Below are 25,856 nucleotides of genomic sequence, written 5' to 3' on the forward strand. Positions count from 1 at the left end.
TGTGTGTGTGTGTGTGTGTGTGTGTGTGTGTGTGTGTGTGTGTGTGTGTGAGAGAGAGAGAGAAGAGAGAGAGAGAGACATTTCATGTGTTTGTATGACATGTATGTGATGGTAATTCTCTCTGTTGTTATTATTAGACCATTTTTGTGACCTTTAAAGTCCCGGAAGAATTAGCAAAGGTCAGTGAGGGAGAGAGACTCGAGAAACAAAGGACAAAAGAAGTTAAATGCAACAATAGACATCGAGCTGGAATTAAATTCTTTTTCAATTTACACCCTGTAGTCTGGCTGACACTGGCTGTATTATTCCTGCTTTCTGTTTATTCCTCCAGACTTATCTGATAACAGTTTTTATTCAAAAAGCATTTATTTTATACTTGGACAATTATTACAGTAAGGTTTTCTTTCAAAAGTGCTAAAGATTTCATGGCTTTACCTGCTTATTTTTGAAAATATTACAATATTATTTATTTGTTTAATTTTCTTGAGGTCATAGGTATTAAAGTTTTGTACCTTTCATTAGTTTTTAATTTGTTTAAGTTCAGTTTTCAGACAGGAATTTGTTGCTTCAGTTTAAGGTGACAATATTTTAGTCACTTATGTAGACGTACCAATCCAAAAAGCTCCTCCCAGCTCTATAAAAATAAACAAAATAAAGAATAAAACTGAAGACATTTTCTATACCATAATAACACCATAATAGAAAAACCACTGATTACTACAAAGTTAAAATTAGACAATTAGAGGTAGTTTGGTAAAAGATGTTAAATGTTTGTGACGTAAACTTTTGAAGTGAATGAAAAGAAGGCAAATCAAACAACATCCTGTCTGAAGTACACTGCACACCTGACTCACCGGAGAACATTTAGATTTGATATAATGGCGGTCTTAAAGGTTGAACCAGGCTCTGTTCAGAGCTGTGGTGTAACTCAAGCTGTGCTGCGGTTCAAAGAGAAACCCAAACAAAGCATCTAATGAGGTTGAGGTGTTGCAGCTGTCATACGTCAAAAAGTCAAAGGATCAGCCTGAAGCTTCATCAAGAGGAGCCTGAATAATTTATTAAGACTAATTCCCATGCACACAGATACACATGCATAAACACTGTTTGCATGCGAGTGACCTGAAAAGAACAAACCCAGTTATCCCGTTTACTGTAACAGAATACTGTTCAGGTGCCTCTGCTGTGTGTTGTTGTTTTTTTGCACTCATACCAGCACTCACTCTCCCATGTTTTTGCACAGTGATGGTCCCAAGCTCATCTGTGCCAGACATTCTGGACCTCATTTGACCCAGATTCATTTATTTTGGGTTCATCTGACCGTAGAATGCACTGCCAGTTTTCATTAGGCTCTTTTAATGAACTTTGGCAAAGTTTCATGTGGCATTTTTGTGCCATTTGTAAGTAGTTATTTTCCCCTTGGAGCCCTTTATAAAGGTTTTTATCAGTGAACGTCTGTTTTACTGATACATGATTAATAGTTTTATTAATCACTTTGTTGAGTGAGTATTTGAAAATGGGAACAAGTAATTTTCAAGGCCTCTGCACTTTCTATAATTAATCAGTATGGCAGCTTATAACATTGTAGTTTCTCAGATGTTCGGGCACTACTTTACAACCTGCCGCCATGTTGACAAATTAAGACCGCTATATTGGTGGAGGTTGTATTAGTCTCTATTTATTTCAATACAGTTTGTCTATTCTGTTTGTTTCTAATTATACATCAGACCCAAAACCTTATAATTCATAATGATATACATAATGATGAGTTCACTGTGAGATGATCTGAATCATTATCATTTTTCATGTATTTAAAGCAAACTCTGAATAAATGAATCTATTTCTCACTCTCTTCATTAGAGTCTACAGGTGACTGCTGATGTCCAACCATAAGGATAAAAACCAGGGCCATGGTCATTTTACAGCAGGTGAAAACACACACACACACACACACACACACACACACTCCTTTCCAGCTCCATATCGTTCACTGTTACACTCTACTACAAAAGGTTTGCATGATTTGAACAGCCGGTTCGGTTAGTAGGGCTAAACTGTGCACTTTCGATGAACATACTATGGATACGTGCAATCAGTGACATCAGACAGAAATGAGAGTAAAACATATGAAACAGAGCATTTGGAGTACTCTTAAGCTGGAGCTTTTGGCACAGAGGGACTGGCATGCAAGCTGACCTCATGTGAAGCTTTTGTCATGTTTAACACAAACATTCACCACTGTAACAACATATCCTGTTTGATACAAAATAATGAAAGAAGAAAGAACAACATCTGAAGCTACAGTGTTCCCACTTTATTTACTCTTTCTTTAAAAAGCATGCACACACTGTAAACAGGGAGACCAGTCAAATCAAACAAGATGCTGTGTGTGTGTGTGTGTGTGTGTGTGTGTGTACTACTTTTGTATCAACCTCTTTGATACTTAGTTAATGCGCTGCTGAACTTGTCTTCTTTTCTGATCAGCTAATGAGCCCTGACAGCGTTCCCCTGCTGCAGAGGCACAAATGGGGCGAGCCAACAGAACAAGCAAATACATTGAATAATACGCCACCCATCTCTTCTGTGAATGTTTGTCTCGTCAGACACACTCTGACTTTTATCCAGTCTGCAAAGGTGTAACCAAACTAAACAGGAGAGGAGGCATGATTTACTCAGTCAGTGGAATACATTTTTTAGGTTCTTATGTGAGGAGGAAAAACAGACAGTTGGGGGAAATAATTCAGGAGCAGGACATTTTTACTTCGACCGTGGAATAAAGCAACTGTTGAATCTGGAAGACGACATGGAAAAAGGAATTTTTATGTACATATTTTTTTTATTACTCTACTTTGGAAAAGTCCCGATGAGCAGTCGTTTGTCAAATCTGGCTTGAAAAAGTTTTGTTTTTTTTTAAACATGAAGGATTTTCTGTAGATGAGCAGTATGCAGGTGTTAATGTGGTAACCATGGCAATGAAAATAAACAGGAAGGGATCTGATTGGGCGCTGGAGGGCTGGGATCCAAACATACACCGCCTCAGCTACAAATGCACCACCCTCATCAAGGTAAACTTCAGGTCCAATTAGGGGATGTTTGAATGATTGTCATTTATAAACACAAATTGCTGTGTGTTTTAGTTTATGCCGAGTTATCACCTGCTGCTAGAAAAATAAGAGGTTTTGAGTCTTTTCTTTAAAAGTTTAAGAGGGAACGTTGTGATCAGGTCACATGGTGACCTATAAAGCCCTGAGTTGGGTCAGTAGTCCAAGTGAGAGTCGGTGCACATGACCTGAGACAACGGCATCATTGCTTAAAAACATACACATAGAAGATCACTCCTACTACACTTTATGTACATATCAAATAAATCTCTCTGACATTTCTCATAGTCTATTTTATCCTTTCTACATAGTACAAAATGCTCTTGTAGGATTTTGGCTTTTTTGTTTGGCTTCTTTCACCCCAACCTGTGTTTATTTACGTTAAATAGCTCTAATTAATTAATGGTCTACTTCTAAATATCAGCTGGAGCACATGTTACACCAACTGAAGCGTGATTTCATTAAATAAATACATTTAACATTATTTGTCCACTGTACTGTTATGGTGATCTGCGATTAATCATTTTTATTTCCTTAAAAAATTGTTCCGTCCACACCCAAACCTTCGATGACAGTGTTTCAAGACCTTCAGGTATCTCTTAAGAGTCTTATGTGAAACGATCCATTTATCTAGCATATGTTTGCTGATTTCAGGATAAATTTTCACTTTGAAGCACCATCACATTAACACCAAGGAGAATCTGTGTTCTGTGTTCAATCAGTCATCACCTGCTGAGGAATCACCATCCCACCTTCTTTGTCTATGACCTCCTTTGTCCCCTTGTTTCCCCATACCTCACTGCACGTCCTCCATCCTGAAGCTTCACAGTTTAAGGGAGGTGTTGGGGAGTGAGGTGCTCAGTTCTCAGATGTTTAGACGAATCAATCCTCAGACGAAAACTTCTTCCTCCGGGGCCTAAGACCAGGCTATTGATTTGTGAAGCCACAAAGAGCCTCTTTGAATTGCTCTCAACGATGCTCTTCAGTTCATAGACTGTGGGAAACTCTGGTGTCTGTGAAGATGGCTGTCTTGTGATGTCAGATCAGCAGGCACACATCCATTATTTGTGGTTGGCTGCACACAGTGGGCGTGGCCATGGGCTGAAGAATTATTTTTTAAAAACCCATTTATGTCCATATAATACTATCCATCCAAAAAGATTATAAACTATTAGATACGAGACTATATTATAATTATGTTGTGTTTTAATAATGTTATGTAATTATGTTATAGTTCTCTGTTTCTGGTGAAAGTAGTAACATCCATCAACCTCCTAAATGTTTACGGGAGCATCAAACAGACGCCAGTAGTTATGATAGACTATAATTCAGAGATATCTGCTCTTTACCAAACACGCCTGCTTGAGTTGTGAGACAGAGGTGTAGTAAAACTTTCATGCAGAGCAGCAGAGGGCAGACCACAACCTGCACACAGACACTGTTGTGGTGAAATGATACTTACAGACTCTGGAGAGAGCTTGCATAACTTCTAGGGAACCATTTTCACAGAAAGGGTAACAAGACACCTAAAGCTGCAGGTATATCTCCAAGCAGGCCTCTAAGACTGGGTCTTAAGAACACCAGTTTGATCAGAGTGGCTGTGTAAAAACACTCACTTGATGTGATAAAATGCTAATATGTGGTACGTGAAACATTAAACAGTTCAGCTTAGAGGCATAGCCAGAGCCCACCTGATGAGCACGATGCATTAACCATCTAGACAAGATCAAAAATGGAGTTAAAAGACGAATGATAAATGACTTAAATTTGCCAAAGAAATTTTAGCTTTTATGGCACTCTTCAAAAGAAGTGGTGTCCCTCTGAAAACAACCTGAGGCGTACCATATCCACAGCTTCTCAGCTGTAGACAATGAACGGTTGATCCCAGGCAACTCACAGTCTCTTGCACTGTCACTGCAAGGCCAGTAGGAGGTGCAAAGGTGCAAGACATTAAACAATTTAAATTTTGTAAAATTATTTTTTGTTAAGTTTCCAATCACATATTAATATTAAGCACTTCCTTCACAAGTACAAATAAAAAACCTGGAATTCAGAATCTAAGCTCCCCTTTTTTGTCCTGTCTCTGCAGGAAATCAAAGTTTAATCATTCAGCTGCCCACAGGTGGCAACAACAAGCTTGTCCTCCATTTCTGATTGTCCGTGGCACCTGGAGAATCCACAGTCTGTGGGAGAATATGAGTCTATAAGCTTTTGCCACACAGTTTCAGTCTTTGTAGTTGCACTGTGTAAAAACTTGCTGTGTTATTGCTCTTTCAACATGAATGTTTCTTGTGAATTTATTGTTCAAAGATTATTTTCTCTGTGTGCTCGCTGCAGAGGGCTTTTATTTGTTCATTGATGCAAAAAGAAGAGCCTGTTTATGATTTTATGGCACAATTAGCATATCACCATATCTCATCCTGTGACCTTTGATTTGTCACTCCAATCTAAATGCAAATTAGCTGTAAATGCATTTGTTGCTTGTATATTCACTTAATAACTGTCTCGTCCGCCTTTGTCTTAAATTATTGGATTATTCAGGATTTCTGCAATGATCCGAATGTCTCTTTAGGTTGGTTTATTCCCATATAATCAAAATGTGAGGAGGCTTGTTTAGCTGTATCGGCAGTGTGTGGTTTTCGTGTGTAAGTTCTCTTAAGAGTGTCCTAGGTTTGGGGCCCTTCGGTCTTGAGTTTGCATGTCACTATGTAGGTTATCGTTTATAGGAGCTCTGGTTTCTCCTTCTGTTGACATCATGCCAGGTTAATGCTGCAAATATCAACCAGGAAATTCTCACAAAATATATTCTAATTCCTAAAAGTTCCCCTAATGGTTAAATAAGGTTTTAAAGAAACACACTCAGTGGCTTCTTTAGTTACATATTGCCAGCATTGATTTGACTCCACCCTACCTTTAGAACTGTTTTAATAACATAGACCAGTAGCTGGAAACCTTCTTCAGAGATTTTGGTGTATTTTGACATGACAGCATCGCACAGTTGCTGTATGTTTGTCAGCTGCACGTCCACGATGTGAGTCTCCCATTCCACCACCTCCCAAAAGGTGCTCTACTGGACTGAGATCTGGTGACAGCGTTGACAATTTGAGTAACGTAACCTGCAGCTACAGTTTCAGACTAACTGGTACTAAAATGTTCAAAAACTCCAGCAGAGGGCAGACTCACCTGAAGAAGAAGTTCAGACGGACGCTGTGCAGTCTGCAGTGGTGAGATGATACTCACACACTCTGGAAACAGTTTGTGTAACTTGAAGTGAACCTTCGAAAGTAACAAGACGCATAAAAGTTACAGTTGTGACTTGGCCGGAGCCTTTAGACTAAGAATCTCATTGACAAGAGATTTTGTGACATTAATTTGTTGATCAGACACATTTTCAAATAACAGATATCAAAGCTACTTAATGCTTGCTGCCCTAAAAGTCAAGGAAAATTCTATTGTGAGAGCAACCCCATGTTATGCATCATGTCAGTCAATAAATGACGGGATAAAATGACATCTTGTGGTTTAGAGGATAAAGTGTGACAGGAGTCAGCATCCTCGGGCAGGGTTTTCTTTATTGTTTGCATTTTTATTCAAGGAAAAGACTAAATGTGGGTTACTTACCAAAAGCATTGTTACAAAGTCACTTACAAAATTTAAACCCCATTAAAAGAACGGGGAGCAGAATGACGTACATTCCTAGTTTATCATTTGAAACAGGAATAACTGTTTTCATACGGGTAGTACGTGGGGACACCGTGGTTCATAGTTGACATCCAGAGGACTCTATCTGCATTTTGTTACCTTTCCACACAGGAGACACCATAGCAGCTGCAAGTGAGTACCTGGCTCATGTCAGGCCTGAATTATTTACCTGATGAAAGAGGTGATGACACACACCCATCCACCGCAGGCAGCATGGACATTACATCAGTGTGGCTCGTCTCAGTCACGTTTGTCCAAAGAATGAGACGTCAGGGCGTATGTGCTTTTCATGAGTCTGTGTTCTGTATCAGTGAAGTTGTAGTTTACTCTACAGTCTCATGTAAACTGGAAAAAGTACAGAACTAGCAGGACATAATGCGCTGATGTGTCTGCAGACGAGGCCCATTTGGCAAAACATATTTTTCATGTTTGTGTAGAAGCTCAAGTTTGACAACAGTTTGAGTCTTTAAATCATCTTTGAAGACAAGTACTAATAATTTACATGTTTTGCTTGAATTAATGTTATTTCTTATGATGGCCAGACAACCACATATGGAAAAGAAATAGAAAAAACTTATAAAGACTTGCATCAGATGTGGCCTACTTCATATAGTGAATCATATAAGGCTTATATGATTTACTCATGAAAGTGGCCACTTTCATATATTTCTTTTAGTAAGTATTCAAAACATACAAGTTTCATTTCAATAATTTTTCAAAGAATCTTATATCTGTTTTCACTCTTGTATGCTTTCATACAAGTTTCACACAAGACAGATACAAACTTTATAAGATTTATATATAACTTTTCCATGTGGGACTGCCTGATTCTAACTTCCCCTCAACTGAAAAAGCACAGAAAAGATGCTCTCTATAAATATAATGGTTTCTTCTAAACCTGCAGACCTCCTTAAAGCACCTTAAATCAAGTTATTTTGCTAATTTTCTGCTCTGAGTTTTTATTTTTTGACTCTTCTAAAGTAGCTTTGCATGATTCACAGTTCAAAATAATAATTTCTATGCATTTTTAAGGCTCTCAGTTTATTCTGTCTGAAACAAGCTTCCCTCCTTCTCCCTTTAAGACAGTTTTGTTCTGACTGGTTGCTTCTTGTAAACAGAAGCTTTGAGTGGGGTGTCAGTGTGAAAACTTGAAAACTGTATGTCTGAGATTACTATAGTATTAACACTGTGCAGAATGAAGTGTGTGGCTCAAAGAGTTTTATATCCTGGTTGATCACACGAGCTTCCCGGTGCTGTTCAGTGGGTCATGTCCCCATTTGCTGTCTGGTTAGTTGACCTGGGGGCTTCATTGATCTCTGAATGACTTCTATATAAAGCTGTTAATGTGAGACTGGGGGTTGCCGTGGGGGGAATACTGCCCTGAAACATGGTTACAGGGCCTATTTGAGCCTGTCCCAGCTCACACTGGGCAACAGGCCAGTGTGAGCCTGGTTTGAGGAATTGTTGGTTTTGGTATTTAAATGGGAAGCTCAGATTATCAGCAGGTAGATCCACATATTTGATTTTGGGAGTTTTTTGAGCAGCTGCCAAGTTATTTGTGTTTCACTTGTTAGGCAGATGTATAACCCACTGCAGTAAGGAGTCACTGCCTGGGTGGGGTCTTTCTCTGTGGAGTTCTGTACATGTCCATGTGCCTGCATAGGTTTCCTGTGGGTACTCCAGTTTCTTCCATTAGCCCAAATAAATGCTTGTTAGGTGAACTGAAGAAGCGGAGCTAAAAGGACAAACTCAAGGAAGAAATCTGTCTCATCTTATAGTTCTTTAAAAACATTTTCATAGCTTCACATATGTGACGTCGAAACATTAACAGTCATTTAACAGTCACAAAGAAAATGAGTCTCCCAACACTTTCAGAATCACCATGATGAGACATTGGAATAGATGCATCAGATAACTTCATTATACTGTGTTACAGAGATGCAGGAAGTATTCAGATTCATGGAGAAATAGAAATGCAATGCAAATGCTGAAATTGGCTGCAAAATGTCTTTAAAATCGCTCTATTTAGGAATTTTAAAAAAATAATAATATTTGCTTAAAGAAAAAATGTTTATGTTAGTCTATGCATATGAGAAATAATATTTACTAAACTTTGTTTGTAGTTGTGTAATTAGATTTCTGTTCAAGTAACAAACTCATCTCTCTGATCTCAGTGCTCTTTCCATAAGCTCATCAGTTACCATCCAAACCTACAGCAAGTGTTCAGCACTGTAACATACAGCTGTTTGTCAGAAATAACAGCAGTAAAGGAAACATGGAAAAGAAATGAAGGGAAAGAGAGAGAAAGAGAAAGAGAGCGGCACACAACAAGAAATATAAACTAAGAGACAGACAGACACCAAACAGATCCTCTGTGTTAAATAATTCAGCGTGTGTGTGTGTGTGTGTGTGTGTGTGTGTGTGTGTGTGTGTGTGTGTGTGTGAGACAGATGCTTGGTGGTGTAATGTTCAGGTGGCTCAGTTGGCTAGACGGAGTAGTTACTTAATTAAAGTGACTTATATGTAACGCACACTCAAACAGCTATTCATGGTGACACACTCACCCCTGAGTCAGAGCTCACGTCTCATGCTGAACACGGCTGGCATTCTTCTGTAGTTGGAGAGGAAGAAGATAAACAAACCAATATGAAAACCGTCAAAAACAATAATAATGGCCGACAGGATGTTTTAGAGTTGAAGCTAATTAAATTTTCCACCCATCCACTCAAAACTGAAAAAGTCTGGGTCAGTGGGTCATTTAGGACAGATTATTATTCATATCAAAGTTTATGCCAGTCCGTTCAGATATTTTATTTGTACAAGCCTCTGGACAGTAAAAACATTTTGATCCCACATACTGATGCAGTGCAGTGATGAAGCAGTCAGCAGCGTTGCCTCACATTGAGAAAGGTCTGGCTTTAATCTGACATTTATTTGTTTGCAAAGACGTTGTTCTCTGGAGTAAGTCTGGAACAGTAAGTCATTTCATTTTCACCAAATTTAGATGCAAAGAGACATTTTTTCCTACAACTCAAAAGCTACTTTTTACCTTTAACATTATAGACAAATCTCAAAGAGATCTCATCAGATCTCTTTTCAACGAGTTTCTTTGTGGTTGGGCAAGTTTCACTCGTCATTTATTTATGTGCAAACTTTTAATCCGTTTTGGTTTGGCCGATTATGTCACAGCCGGGCGACAAAGGCTGTCCCAATTATGAGGCTGCTCCAAATGCGGCCGACCCATTCTTCATTTCGCCGAATTTCAGGGGGGGTTGGGTGTATCCTCCGTGGCCCAACCTATCCCAGAATTCATAGCGTGGTCCAGCAAATTCCAGTTTCCAACAATTGCGGCAAATACTTAGCTTTAATATTACTCTTATTACTATTTTCAATACTTTTTTATTTAAATCATTATTTATAATATTTTTATAATAATATAAAAATACTTTTAAAATGCAGCAATGGCGGAGGAGCACAACTAAAGAGTTTGAAATATTACTCTTTCTGGGTCACAAAATAAACTTTTAAGATATTTTCAAGAAAGTAGGTTTGTAAACTTCAAATATCTGCTTGATTTATCAAGACATCACATATTACATGTTACCCACCAGCTCGATAGCTGACTGGGTGGTCAAGGCAAGTTTCCGGCGAGCCGGCGAGAACACCAGACTCCCGGCACATTGTTTTCAGACCCTGCGCAGTCCTTCGCTACTCAGGTTAAACATGATACTGTATATAAATCACTTAGATAACTTAAAAATGCTAGTTTGGCTTTTTGCAGTGTTTCATTTGTTCCTGAGTAAATCGGTTTGGCTGAGATTAAAGTTATAGTTTTCACACATCTGAATAAACGTCAAGCAGAAAACTGATTAAACAGAAGCGTGAGATGGTCGAGAATTCACTCCAGTGTCCTGATATACTTTAGTGAGCAAGGCGCAGACGGCTGAGTTTATTAAACTCCACAGAGACAGCTGCAAATCTCAAGGCTAGACCGTCCAATTTCACAGCCTCACACTTCCAGCCTTCTCGGTCTTCGGAGGACAAGCCCCACATAGATGCCGAAGGCTGGGTCCTCCGAAGGATGCGGCCCCTGAATTGGGACACAGCCAAGGCTAGACACACAGACATGGAGTATGACTGGTTAGGGGAACAGACGGAACAAACACGGAAACAAGAGTAACTAAACATGAAACACAGGAGGCACAGAAACCAAGAGACTAGAAATTCTAAACAATAATGAAAGCAAAGACTATTAATAATTCAAAAACACTGGGTCACCGACTCAGGACCGTGACAGCATCTGAAATGACCAAATTCTACCCTCCTCTCAAATTTAAGCTGAAAGTGAAACGCCATTATTTTACTTATGTGATGCATCCTGTGGTGACTACAGCGTATTTATGACAGTAGGAGCCTGCAGTGGGCTTATCTAGGCAGAAATCCAACACCATAGGACACACCTGAGGAGGAAGTGACACCTGGTTGCCATGGGCAGCAGGGGATGGGTTAACAAAATGTGATGTAGAGAGTCTGGGAGAGAGCGAGAGAGCAGGAGGATTGTTGGTCCCAAAATGTTACAGTGGAAACTTACTGCACATTTTCAAATTGATTTCTTTATTGAAGTTTTTACATCCAGCAAGGTCAGAAAACAGGACCCTGGTCTGGGCAGAGCTGTTTGACTGTAAGAGGACTGATACTCGACCTGTTTTTCTTGGAATTATTTTTCAAACAGAGGTGATGTGTGCCTGTGATCTGGGAGGGATTTCGTTCATTAAACATTGAAGATTTTGGAGAATTTTGCAAGAAACTAAAATTCAATGAACATCTGAACAATTTCGAAACATTTCCTCTCATACGTGTGGGTATCGCCTCTAGACCGTTACCTCTGGATATAACTGTGAGCGTGCTTGTAAGTAAGTTTTCACTGTGCACGTGAAGATGTTCAAGCGTCGGGATTATGTGGAGCTTTATGAGAAGGATCAGGCCAAATGGGCGCTGATACGCAACGTCAACACTGTGATGAAACACAGCACTCTGCTGCCGGTATGCTGACACTGCTTGTGTCTTAAGTCTCATAAGTCATAATTACATGGCTTTTATCTGTAGCATTTGTGTTGCTCCCTGCTTTGTTATTTACGTGTGCCTTTTTTCTTATACATGAGAAGAATGTTGATGTAATACTGCAGAACTGTGTGTTAAAATAATTATGCATGGTTTTCTGTTCTGGGTCACTTTTGACTCATGGGTCATCTGAAGAGATCATGTGTGTTTACGTTTTTAACATGGCTGTTTATGTGTGTATACTTCTGTTACTCATGCTTCCCATTTTAGCTTCTCTTCATTCTCTCCCTGTTCAATCCAGAATTTAATTTAGAATCCCCTGCTCATGTACAAAGAGCTGAATTTTAAGCCCCCATCAATAGTATCTTAAAGACCTCATAGTGTTGTACACTGCTCAACACACTAAGGGAATAATTGTTAGTCCGAGTAAGCTTCAGTTAAACTTCGTGAGCATTGAGCTGGTCAGTTAAGGCGACTGTTAATGCTGAAAGACAACGATGACACACCCCCCAAAACAGGAACAACTTTACAGGTGGACCCCCCCCCCCCCCCCGAACCCTACAGAGGTAGCGCAGGTATTCCAGCTCCTCCTGGATGGCACATCATTATTGCCGCTCCCAGTAGGTTAGCTGCGTCACCCAGCACAGTCTCAAGAGCATGGAGGAGATTCCAGGAGACAGGGACTGCAGAAGGTCCTCAAGCCATCAGCGGGAGCAGTATAAGGTCCTTTGTGACAGCAAGAAAAGGATGAGCACTGGCAGAGCTACAGGCCATTTGTGTGAATGTCTCTGACCACGCAATCAGAAACAAAAGTCATGAGACCTGAGGGCCCATCGTCCTGTAGTGGGCTCTGTGCTCACTGCTCAACACCGTGAAGCCCGCCTGGCATTTTCCATAGAATACCAGTATTGGTAGGTCCACCACTGGAGTCCTGTGCTTTTCACAGATGACAGCAGGGTCGTCCTGAGCACGTGTGACAGACATGAAAGGGTCTGGAGAAGCTGTGGAGAACATTAAGATAGCTGTAAAATCATTCAGCACGACTGGTTTGGTATTGGGTCAGTGATGATCTGGGGAGGCATATCCATGGACGGACACACAGACACTACACGCTAGGCAATATCACCGTGACTGCCATCAGGTATCAGGATGAAGTCCCTGGACTTACTGTCAGACCCTACGCTGCTGTAGTGGGTCCCAGGTTCCTCCTGGTGCACGATACGCCTCATGTGGTGAGAGTATGCCGGCAGCACATGGAGGATGGAGGATCTGATACCACTGAGGAGGAGCCACGCTCAGCTGACTTATATCCAGCTGAGTGAGACGTTATGTTTTGGTCCATCCAACTCTGCCAGGTTGCACCTCAGACTGTCCAGCAGCTCAGCGATGCCCTGATCTGAGGTCAAGATCTGGGAGGAGATCCCAGGACACCATCTATTGTCTCATTAGGAACAGGCCCCGATGTTATCAGGCATGCAAGCTTCTGTAGGCCGTACAAACTACTGAGTACCATTTTAAATGGCTGCAATGAATTTTTGTGAAATTTTAGATTACTGGCTTAACATAAAATCTTTATGTAAATTGGATTAAACCTAAAAACTGGGTCTAGTGGTAACCTACTAGAAACGTCTGGAACTGATTAAAGGTCAGACAGAAACCCTCAAAGCAAAGCAAGGATTGTCAGTCTGCTGCAGGTACTGTATTAAAAGCCAGTCGAGTGTAGAGTAAAGGTATATAAGACACATTATTAAAGAGAAACAGTTCTCAAAGAAACCATAATTTAATTTCACGTACAGAAGCCTGTAACACAGAGATGAAGGTAGAAGTTCTAACTTCTAGGGGGAAAAGCTTTTTATGGCTTTTTTTGGGCCGAAGTCAGCAGATTTTTTAAAACTGTATTATTCGATTTGACTTTTCATTTTATAAATGCAGGTTTTCTGTCTTCATAGCCTTTAAAATAAAAGTTTCAAAGACATTTAAGGATTGCTGCTGTGTGGCAAGATTTGTTTCGAAAGGCTTTGAGGAATTATTTAACCTACAGTCTGATTTCTTCAGACCACGAGCTGGTTCTAAGTTTTGATGAAAAATATTGTTTTTCATGATGAGTTCACATATTAACGCACTTTTCTGTCAATGCTGCTTCACGGTTTCTTTCTGCTTCTTGCTGATTTCTTCATTCTTCATTGCTGTTACTCTGACCTTGATACTTACTCTGTTACTCTGATGCTGAATGATTTAACTCCCAAAATCCTAACATCCTGATTTCGGCTTGACTGTCTGACTTCCTTTCAGGGCGACTATGTCTGGTTGGACCTGAAGACTGGTCGGGAGTTTGAGGTGCCAATCGGCGCAGTGGTCAAACTCTGTGACTCCGGACAGATCCAAGTGGTGGACGATGAAGGAAATGTAAGCACTTACATACAAATAAAACTTGTTTTTTAAAGAACATGTCTTGGGAAGCATGTCAGTGTCTAACACTAATCACAGACACCATGTGACCGTTGAGATCATTAAAAACGTTTTTGGTTTTTTTGTTTAGGATCAAAAATGTCCTGAATTTCCAATGTGCTTTCTCAACTTAACTTCCCATCCTCCTTCAGGAGCACTGGATCTCCCCCCAAAATGCCACCAACATCAAGCCAATGCATCCCACCTCCATCCACGGGGTGGAAGACATGATTCGCTTGGGAGACCTCAATGAAGCTGGTATCCTCCGTAACCTGCTCATCAGATACAGAGAAAAACTCATATATGTGAGTATGACTGCAGCGATTACTGCAGGGCTGAGCCTACTGAATCTAGTTTACCCTGGACAGGCTCCCAGTTCCTCACCATTATGGCTACTCTTCACAATTACACTACACTTACAACTTGACTCAAACGGTGTGTCTTTGGACTGTAGCAGGAAGTAGTGTTTGATATATTAGAAACTGTCATCAGTACTTGGAACCAAGGAGTGACTGAACAGGCTCAGGCAGAAGCAATGCTTAAATATGAAAAGCCTAATTCTGCTCATTAAAGAAACTCTACCAACAACTATGTAGAGTACAAACTAAATCATTCACACTTGTAACCCTCATCCTGCTGGATGGATGGAACTCCAACAATAGAAATACCTTCATGTTTAATCCCTTTAATACTGTTTAAAAAGATTTTTCTTCACAGAGTAAACAAAACTAAAACAAAACTTTATATAAAGTCTTTTCTTAATTTTTTATGTGATTATTTATCCCCTCATCCCCAATGGGTCGCAGCAGATGCCCCTCGCTGAGCCTGGTTCTGCTGGAAGTTATTTCCTGTTAAAAGAGAGTTTTTTCTTCCCACTGTCGTCAAGCGCTCGCTCATAGAGGTTTATCTGACTGGGGTTACTCTGTATTATTGCAGCGTTTTGACTTTACAACATAAAGTGTCTTAAGGCAACTGTCGTTGTGATTTAAAGTTTAAGGCTTTAAAAGGCTTCAAAGTTTAATACAAACCTCATTTTTATATAGAATTTGCTATATCTCATTTATTTTGACCCTACTGCTATATGTTCTGTCTGTTTAAGCAGCTTTTTAACACTTTATTCGTCACCTTACTCTTTTAACTCTCTGTCACTTTTTTCTCACTCCTCTCCTGTCATCATAATACCTTCCTTGCTTTATTTTCTCATTACCTCTGTTTGTTATCCTCCTTTATTTGTTCCTGTTTCTACTGAAGACAAACTGTGGTGGCAGGGTAAGTCAGCCCCTGAAACCCAAGCATAGACAAAGGCTAAAAAATATACAAGGATATGCACCCACTGCATGGATTTAATGCACGCTGCATGGCCTCGATCACAGTATACAGCGTGTTTGCTGCACGTTTCAGTAGACATCATGTATTTGATGGGACTTCTTTTCTTATATGCACTATGGATGGATGTGTCATGTTGGCGCAGGGACTATAGTAACTCACTTTGGCTTAACAGTAACCAAACTGAGAGCTGCACCATGTTTCCAACATGGCTTTCTGTTCTCTTATGGCGAACAATGATACGTTCTCATTGTCATCCTTCAACATCTGAGCTACGCGACCTGTGTCAGCTCATGTACCCGCTAACCGGCACCGGCTTGTTGCTCGATCTTTTCAACAACAGACAGCCGCATGACATTTTTTTGTAATATTTCTGACGTTGTATTGTGGACATTGTACTAAAGGATCTTCGGCTGGCTTCTTTGATAATAGATCAAATTTAACTGAAAGACTTTAATCTGATATTGACAGGTGCTTTAATCCTTAAACATGAAACATAAAATGCTGACCTGTTCATGGCTGTTCAGTTTTAAGATGTGTTTTTGAACTATTTGTTAGCTTCTTATTACACTTTGCCTTGCTCTAGTTTGGACCCAGGAACTGTCTTTTGAACTCGTTCATGGTCAAGTCCTTGGAGGAATTTTCCAAGTATAGCATGTTGAGGAGAAGCAGATGTCTGTAGGATTTGTAGTTACTCAGTACTTATCTTCTTTTACACATCAGCTACCAGCAGTGTGAGTCCAAAACATCAACACCTGGGTGACCTAAAAAAAAAACATAATTTGGTTCATCCTCGTTTTTTCTGTACAGACGTACACAGGCTCCATCCTTGTGGCTGTCAATCCTTACCAGCTGCTGCCCATCTACACGGCTGACCAGATCCGCCTCTACACCAACAAGAAGATCGGTGAAATGCCACCTCATATATTTGCCATTGCTGACAACTGTTACTTCAACATGCAGAGGAACAACCGCGACCAGTGCTGTATCATCAGGTTAGGAAAAGTTCAGACTGCAGGTGGCTCAAATACAAACCAGCAATCATACAGCAAGGATGTGAGTTTTAACCATGCAGACCAAAAGGTTTGTCAGTCAGTCAGATATCTATCTAATCTTTTTTATTTTCTATCAAATTATTAAAATTTGTGATTAAAAAACAAGAAAAGTAAGAAACTGATAAAAATGTAGGTGCTGAAGATCTCGTAGAATCATCAGAAACTTTAAAATGATAAACAACCTCTTGGTCTTTCTCAAACATGATCACATTTTCTCGCTGTTGTTTTGGTTTGATAGTGGTGAATCTGGAGCAGGAAAAACAGAAAGCACCAAACTGATCCTTCAGTTTCTGGCGGCCATCAGTGGTCAACACTCCTGGATAGAGCAGCAGGTCCTGGAGGCAAACCCTATACTAGAAGGTAACACACACACACACACACACACACACACACACACACACACACACACACACACATAAACAGAGAGAGAAAAGTGAGCTTTAACTCATTATCTGGAAGAAAATCTCTATGAAGTAGACCAGGGCTGCCCAATCCCGGTCCTCGAGAGCTACCGTCCTGCAGCTTTTAGATGCATCCCTACTCCAACACAGCTGAATCAAATGGTTTGATCTCTACAGCATGCCATCATGTTTGGCAAAGGCCTGATAACAAGCCATTCATTTGATTCAGGTGTGTGGGAACAAGGATGCATCTAAAAGCTGCAGGACGGTAGCTCTCGAGGACTGGGATTGGGCACCCCTGAAGTAGACAAACTCACAGATGATGATGTGGATTCACTTTAGCATTTACGTTTATTCTCTCACAGTTGTAACAGAGACATGTTAGTTCAGTAATCTTGCAGCTGAAGGTTTTACAACTACCCGGCAGCACAGACAGACTGTGCTGACTACCAAAGTTATTTTTAAACATGTACATTACTTCATTAAAAAATATTCTTCATTAATAAAATTTTAAGCTTTACCTGAAAGTTAAAGCTTCAGATAAGATTTAATGGATGTATTATAACAAAATTCAAAATGATCAGAAGAGCAAAACACTGTAAGATAGAGGTCTGCAGCAGTGCAGTGACAGGACATGTCACATGAAACATCTACCTCCATTTAATTGTTAATTAAATCAGCAGGAATTACTTATAAGATGAAACCAAATTAGCAAGATTAATACGTCGTTCAACATCTCTGGTCAATTCTTTGCCAGTTAGCCATTCATTGTGATCAAAAATCAACTCTATTTGGCTTAAATGTTGGGCAAAATGATAAAATGTGACCCGGTGATTCTTTGTGCATAAGCCAATCTACTTTATAGCCGTCATGATAAAAGCAGGCAACCTATTACGTATGTGCAGTGCACTGTGAGTGCAAAGCAGGCGTCATTTACACTTCAATCCAGCATGGCGTGAATGTCTCACCTGAGAGAAAGACGATCGTGAAACAACACACCACGCTACATGCTCACATGTCTGAGTCTCCTCTCATATTTCAGTGAATCTACTGAAAACACACAGTGAAAACATTTACAGCCAAGAAAGAAGATAATTCCTAAAGAGTCTCCATTAAGATTCCCAGTGGGCAATCAGACCTTGACAGAAATGTCTTTTGCATTGTTGGTGTTTTCTGTTTTTCTTCCAGCCTTTGGAAACGCCAAAACGATCCGCAATGACAACTCATCTCGTTTTGGGAAATACATTGACATCCATTTCAACAAGCGAGGAGCCATAGAAGGAGCCAAGATAGAGCAGTACCTGCTGGAGAAATCCCGAGTCTGTCGACAGGTAAGTCCGAAGCTGATCAGCTCAAAGTTAAACTCCTGAGCATTTTCTCAGTAACTAACTGTGACATAAAAACGTCATTCTGTTTGTCGTCTTGACTTAAAGTAAAACAAAATAGCCAAAAGTCAGTTCTATCTTATGATGAATTAATCCCTGCAGTCTGCAAAGCCTTACCTTATCTTTTATAATATGTAGTGGTGTAACACTGATTTGACTTTTCTCCTCTCTCTACAGGCCTACGATGAGAGAAACTACCACATCTTCTACTGTATGCTGAAGGGAATGACTGTCGATGAGAAGAAGAAACTGGGGCTGAGCAAAGCCACGGACTACACCTACCTGACCATCGTGAGTTACTGTCTCACGCTGCGTAATTGGCTGATCAGTCGCCTTATCGGTCAAGAGGAGCTTTGATCTTTACAGCTGTTGAATAGTCTCTTATTAGGGGATCGTGCCAATCAGGAAAACAGAGATTATATCAAATAAAAATAGGATAAAAAAAGTAAATAAAATATGAAAAGACAAAGACTTTGTTCTGATCCCCATCCATCCCTCCGTCTCTTTGCAGGGTAACTGTACCGTTTGTGATGGCCGAAACGATATGAAGGACTACTCCAACATCCGCTCTGCAATGAAGGTACTAACGTGTGTGCTGCTTTACCTAAAGTTAATATTGTGTATTCAACTATTTAAATGTCACCAACATACTGTTTTTATCATCTTATATTTGAAAGACACTGAAAGGTAATGATTGTTGCTTGGGTCTGTTTGCTCAGGTGCTGATGTTCACTGACAAGGAGAACTGGGAGATTTCTAAGCTGCTGGCTGCTATACTGCACATGGGAAACCTGAGATACGAGGGTAACGTGAAAAATATTACCAGAAAAGGAATTCACTGTTTACTCGTCCGCTGTGTTTAGCTTCCTGTAGCCATGTTTCCTTGTGAGTATTGTTCTTAGTGTCCAGTCCTTGCAGTCCACACAAGTACAGACATAATTAACACCTCGTAAAAATTATCTGTGATTTTAATTTTATTTATAAAGAAAACTTCTTTAGACACTCTGTTGATCTTTGACCTTTCAGCACGCACCTATGACAACCTTGATGCCTGTGAGGTGGTGCGGAGCCCTCATCTCACTACTTCTGCCACACTATTAGAGGTGACACACACACACACACACCCTTTCATCCTCTTTCATCCTGTTTTGCTTTTCTTGCCCCTCCTTCTTTTGATTAGATGCCCCTCATACACAGATGGATGGGCAACAAGTGGGCGGGACTTCTATGTTCACACCCATAGTTTTGTACCTACGTCCACTGCCTTCATTATTTAAAAACTCTGGTGAAGTTTAATATGATCATCCACCACTGTGACAGTATATATATGATAGAAAAGAAATAATAGTAGAACTGGCCAGCAGTTTCACCCTAATTTAAAGACCCCATTGTGCTCAGACACATTATCTACCCACCCTTCTCTCTTTTAGTCTAATCTAGCAGTGTCACTGTTCAGTGACACTCAATCAAACCTCCATTCAGGTGTTAATAAAAGCAGTTTTATGCTATTATTTCACAGTACTTCAAAACCGTAAATTTGATTGGATGTTTTGGAGATTCTTTGAGGAGCTCCTGTGTTTATGTGTCTCTGTGTGTTAAGGTGGACGTTAAGGATCTGATGAACTGTCTGACCAGCCGAACACTCATCACCAGAGGAGAGACGGTCTCCACCCCTCTCAGCATGGAACAAGCTCTGGATGTACGGGACGCTTTTGTTAAGGTACAGCTCATAATTATCACACTTCATTCATTTAAGTTAATGAACTAAAGGGGTTAAAAGCCCCACGTAGCAGAGATGATAAAAGAGAATAAGTTGAGATTGTCCAACACAGACTCTGGTGTGAACCTTTTCATTGTATTTCCTTTCCTTTAACACATTTTCAGAGCCATTCAAACACTTTAAGTATCTTACATCCTGCCATGTTTCATTTCGACCTGCAGGTTTGCAGAATAATGGTCTTCTTCACTGCCTCTTCCAACACATTTTTGCATTTCCACCAAGAAGTGGAATGAGACTGAGACAGTGATCAACACGCACATAATATCTCTACTAGAGATCAAATCCTTCATTGGGGACCTTTAATGTGTTGAACTGTGACTTTGTCTGTGTGTGCGCGCAGGGTATTTACGGTCGCTTGTTTGTGTGGATCGTGGAAAAGATCAATGCAGCCATTTATAAGCCTCCGTCATCTCAGCCCAAAGCGCTCAGACGCTCCATCGGACTCCTGGACATCTTTGGCTTTGAAAACTTCACAGTAAACAGGTACATTACACACTAACTCTCACATAGTGATGCTGTCCACCCTACCCACTAAATCTTTGTTCTGAGGGGTTTCCAAAGCCAGCTACAAATCCCTTGTGAGTGAAGTGTAACGTCCACGAATTTAAAAAGTTTGTTCTTATGCCTGTGGCATTGTTTATGTATTTATTTTGTGAAACCCACTGGCATCACTACATATTGAGTTAAACTGAAATATTCTGTCAGCATCATCAGCTTTTCCGTCACTTCTCGTCCTCGTTCCTGCAGCTTCGAGCAGCTGTGCATAAACTTTGCCAACGAGAACCTGCAGCAGTTCTTCGTGCGTCATGTGTTCAAGCTGGAGCAGGAGGAGTACAACCTGGAGAACATCAACTGGCAGCACATTGAGTTCACAGACAACCAGGACGCTCTGGACATGATCGCCATCAAACCCATGAACATCATCTCACTCATCGACGAGGAGAGCAAATTTCCGAAGGTATGCGCTCCCATATTTGTCTCACCTGGTCTTTGATTCCCCAAAGTTCAGCTCTGTAATGATGACGGTATACGTGCACCAGCAGTGGAGCATTTAGCAACCAAAGAACCAGAAATTCTCTGCAGGAGCTGAAGGACACCAGAAGCATTTAAAAAAAGAGTAAAAACTTGACTTACATTTACCATCTGAACAAAAGTACAACTGCAGATAAAAGATGCTACACAACTGTTGTACAGCTCTCGGGACAAGAGAAGCAGAAACACTGTGCTCCTTACAAACTGAGCAGAAACATGGCTACTGTGACAGCTTCTATTGGTTCATGGAGTCTGCGTTTTGAAGAATGTAAGGAAACCTGGCAATCAAGTGTGGCATGAAGCGGACTGGACACCTTAAGCTCCTCCCACAGGAACCAACCATGTATGCGGTTCTCAGTTCACTCACACAGGGGACATTTTCTATAGAAGAGTTCCCACACATAAAACACAAACACAAAAGTTCATGATGTCCTAATTGTTGTCAACCAGACCGACCTTCCAATAGACCTAATTTCCATCAACTTGTCAAATTTCAAACCCACCTAATATCAAAAGATTTGGAAATCTCCCGTTTCCTGTTTGACTTCCTGGATCTGTAACATAGTGGTGACATGGAGCCTACAACTACTGTCAGTAAAATTAATATAGATTAATAGAGGAATAGATTTTAATGTTGGCCCAAATGAGTTATTTATATTGTATGAAAATGATGACGACATGGATGCTGGGGAACTTTACCACCACATATTAGGACACATTTGTTTAACTTGGCTAAGACTTGGAGGAGATCAGTGAAAAAATGGCGCACAAAACACTGGCTTTACATTCACAGATGGAGCAACACTGTATTTTGCCTTCTTGATGTAACAGAATAATGAAAATTGAGTCTGTTGAATGGTTATCTGTCAGATAGTTCCATTAAACACAGCAAACTGCACACTTGACAGTTAAAATAACAATAGATCTGTATGTTTTTTTTTAACAAGAATCATCCACTTTACAGCTCATATAAACGGGGAAACTATCCATAGAAACTAAAAACCTTTTGTTTTTTTACCAGGTTTTAAACTTGTTTTTAAATGTAAAGCATCCTGAGGCATAGCAGCCTAAGCAGCACTGAATCACAGCGTGCTGGACACTGTTTTCACTACAACTCCAACAAACAGTGTGTGGAAGATTTTAGTCAATAAGGTGTCAGCAGCTTGTTCACAGCTTGTTTCTGCTGCCGCCATGTGGCCTAAAGACTCGAAGCCTTGTTTTTCAAACTAAACTCTCACATTTTCCTGCCTGTCTCCTGCAGGGCACAGACACCACCATGCTCAACAAGCTGAACTTTCAGCATAAACTCAACACAAACTACATCCCTCCAAAGAACAACTATGAGACTCAGTTTGGCATCCAACACTTTGCTGGAGTGGTTTACTATGAAACAAGAGGTCAGAGTCACTTCACACACACCACATCACTAAAAGATGCAGTTACTACAAGTTTCCCGTTGTTCGAATGTACAGTAAAAGAGATTTTATGAAGCCAGTCAGGATGGTTTTCTGATCTCTGGCTAAATAAAACTACCAAAACGACATACAGCCTAAAATCCTGCATTTAAATTCTTTGACCAAAGTTTCACCTAATGAGCTCAGTGTATGCACAAGTAACGCACCTGACCATGTTTTTCTAGTCTATGTCAAAGTGAGAGCGCACAGCTCTGGCTGTGGGCATCAAAGCTCCACCAACCTGCTCTTTAAACCTTCTGTTTATGACTTTAGTGGTTCATATTCAAAGGTCAAATTCATGCAGAGTCACACGAGTCACTGGTTTAAACCTGAAACTGATGCGGGATGGATGTTTGCTCGAAATCGTGTGCAGTGGTGGGCTTTGTATGTTTGCTGCCTGTAGTTGTGTGTCTTGATCTTTATCCCATTAGCCGGAGTGTGTATTTAAAACACGCTGAAATAGAAATAACAGCATGGAAGCACCACTTCCACTTAAAAATGTTTTACTAAGTCAGAGCTGAAAACATTTCTTAAAACATTACCGAAACTTATAACTGAAAGTTTCTTCACTGGATTTGGGCCCAAATTACACATTTCTATAGATCCACATGTCAGTTCTCAGGAAATCATAAATTTAATCTTTTATATCTTTTTCATGAATGTTTTTATGTCAGATCTTGTACAATTATTATAATTTTTTAAACTCCTTTAAACTTCTACAAATACATCGTAATCACCACTGACAAATAAATGTCGTAAAGTCAAATTAGCAATGTTTAAACCTTTGATGTTTCTAAGATGTTGACTTGTGTGTCCTGCAGGTTTCCTGGAGAAGAACAGGGACACTTTGTATGGCGACATCATTCAGCTGGTTCACTCCTCCAAAAACAAGTTCATCAAACAAATCTTCCAGGCTGACGTAGCTATGGTAACACACACACACACACACACACACACACACACACACACACACACACACACACACACACACACACACACACGCCTGTGTGACCACACCAGAACTATCACCAACCAGGCCCTGAACTGGAACTTAAACTAAACACTTGATTGGTGGATGCTGAGATTAGAAGCATTACAGCAGGTTGTGTTTCTCTGTGTTTGTTAGTGTAACAATTTGCAGAATTAATAACTTACTAACTTGTTCAAAGCAGATCCTGCTTTCCCTTATTTCTGTCATACTGTTACTCTGGTGAAAAGCATAAAACATGACTAGAGTTTCAAATAAACAGGCCCTGGTGTCTTATACTAGGCACATAGGCCCCACCCACCTGCTTTTTGTAAGGGTCAACCAATGAGAAGAAGGCAGCCATAATCAAGACCCACTATATCAAAAATAGGGATTTGTTTGAGCTATGAAAACCCAAGGATGGAAATAAACCGAAGACGTCCACTTTAGGATTTGTGTTACTAAATTTACATTTACTTTTCAGATCAGATGTAGACAGTATTTAGATGCTGTGGGAAAACCACAAACCTGGCAACTCTGATAACAGCGAGTGTGCTCTCTGGGTCCCTGAATGCAGCGGTACCCCATCTAGGAACCTCCTGACTGAGTGACACGTTCATTTGAGAACTGCAGAAAGTTTTTCTGAGCTGTTCTTCTCCTGCATGCTGTTGTTTACTTGCATGTTTCTCTTTGAAGTCCAGCCCAAAATAACATGTCTGACTTCTTTGTCTTCCCTCCCTGTGTGTCTCTTTGTTTGCATTTGCATGTCTGTGTGCTGCTTCTGCCAGTTTCTGTGTGGTTACGCTCCTGTTAGTTCAGCCACAGCTCCCTCCAAGGTAAAAATGAGAAATCAAACATCCCAGCGCTGCATTTTCATCCTCTTCATTTTACCATCTTCTTCCATTTCATTGATTCCTCTCTGACTTCAAACATGGTCTGAACATCCCATAGCTCACATACGTTTGTCATAGCTGAATGAGATTCAACCAAAAGGCTGATGAATACAACTCCATGTCAACTATGGTGGTTATTTTCCTACTGTGTGCTTTCATCTGTGAGTAATGTCACAAGATTATACCGTAGCTCACCGATCATTTTTATTTTCTGCCTTAAAAGTGTTTTAGTCTCATGTAGAAAGAAAAAAACAAAAACAAAAAACCTCTTTTATAAACAGTTTCATGTCACATTCATTGTAATTTTAGTCTTTTATACTTTTTTGTGTTTTTATTTTTACTTTTAAAAATGATTTACCCTTTCTTTATTGCAACACAGTCACAGCATATATTTGAAGCATCTTTTAAAAAACATCATTTATTGTTTGTTTCTTATCCATTTTACTGCCGTGATGCTAAACAAATTCAAAGTTAGTACTGAGTCAGCGAGGTAAAAACTAGCATTAGTAAATATTACCAAATATTTATTTTATTTATTTTTTATCTATGTTGTTTGTTTACACTGACAAACTACATTATTTTGTGACATCAGATGCTGCTTTAGCAAACTACTTGACATATTATAAATGTAATTTTCACTAATGATTACTTTTTAAAGTTTTAAGGGCAGCAAGGTTTCTGCTCCACCTAAAGCTGTTAATAAACATGGATTATATTAGTATTCGAGTTGTTTTTAATAATCAAACCAGTGCTGAATCCAGACCTGTGCATTAATTTGCTTTTAATATAATTATAACTCTTATTTATATTTTATCACTTGAATGTATTAATTGCAGTGTTGTAATAGATGCCTGTTACCGCCGGAGGGCAGCAACGTTTCTATCACACGAACACCTCCACAGGCGGTGACGACGTTTATGTGACGGTGTTGATCGGTGCAGAAGCTCGTGCTGTGAAGTCTGCGCGCTGATGTAACTTGAAGGTAGAAGTGAGTGAACGGGGTCAGATTTAGATCAGGTCGCTGAGTTTAGCCTGCGCAGGGAAGCAGCAGGTGATCTGTAAACGGCTCAAACACCGACGGAAACACTCATTTCCACCTCAGTGAGGCTCAAGTACAAACACGCAGGATGGAGAAATATTAGAAAGTTTTTCTCTTTATACAAAGCTCAGTTTGCTCTGTGCTCACGAAACTCTGGTAAGAACTTTTGTTTCTCAAATTTCGCTCTCTATCATCATCATCATCATCATCATCAT

At 40.0% G+C, this 25,856-nt stretch overlaps 1 protein-coding gene across 1 annotated transcript in view; it reads left to right on the plus strand.

The window, feature by feature from the left end:
- The first annotated feature begins 2,805 nt into the window (after window positions 1-2,805).
- The window catches only part of LOC102210123 (unconventional myosin-VIIa), a 49,053-nt gene continuing 26,002 nt past the window's right edge, over window positions 2,806-25,856 (plus strand). The window contains exons 1-15 of the mRNA XM_005753787.1: window positions 2,806-3,062; window positions 14,154-14,267; window positions 14,462-14,614; window positions 16,446-16,630; window positions 16,929-17,050; window positions 18,280-18,422; window positions 18,654-18,767; window positions 18,988-19,056; window positions 19,196-19,280; window positions 19,503-19,579; window positions 20,077-20,196; window positions 20,597-20,739; window positions 21,004-21,214; window positions 22,550-22,685; window positions 23,564-23,670. Of these exons, the coding sequence (XP_005753844.1) occupies window positions 2,964-3,062; window positions 14,154-14,267; window positions 14,462-14,614; window positions 16,446-16,630; window positions 16,929-17,050; window positions 18,280-18,422; window positions 18,654-18,767; window positions 18,988-19,056; window positions 19,196-19,280; window positions 19,503-19,579; window positions 20,077-20,196; window positions 20,597-20,739; window positions 21,004-21,214; window positions 22,550-22,685; window positions 23,564-23,670 (1,878 nt within the window). The 5' untranslated portion in view covers window positions 2,806-2,963. The remainder of the gene's footprint in view (window positions 3,063-14,153; window positions 14,268-14,461; window positions 14,615-16,445; window positions 16,631-16,928; window positions 17,051-18,279; window positions 18,423-18,653; window positions 18,768-18,987; window positions 19,057-19,195; window positions 19,281-19,502; window positions 19,580-20,076; window positions 20,197-20,596; window positions 20,740-21,003; window positions 21,215-22,549; window positions 22,686-23,563; window positions 23,671-25,856) is intronic.

Source organism: Pundamilia nyererei, unplaced genomic scaffold (genome assembly GCF_000239375.1).
Source record: "Pundamilia nyererei isolate P.nyererei 1_Seehausen unplaced genomic scaffold, PunNye1.0 scaffold00463, whole genome shotgun sequence".
NCBI classification, from domain to species: domain Eukaryota; kingdom Metazoa; phylum Chordata; class Actinopteri; order Cichliformes; family Cichlidae; genus Pundamilia; species Pundamilia nyererei.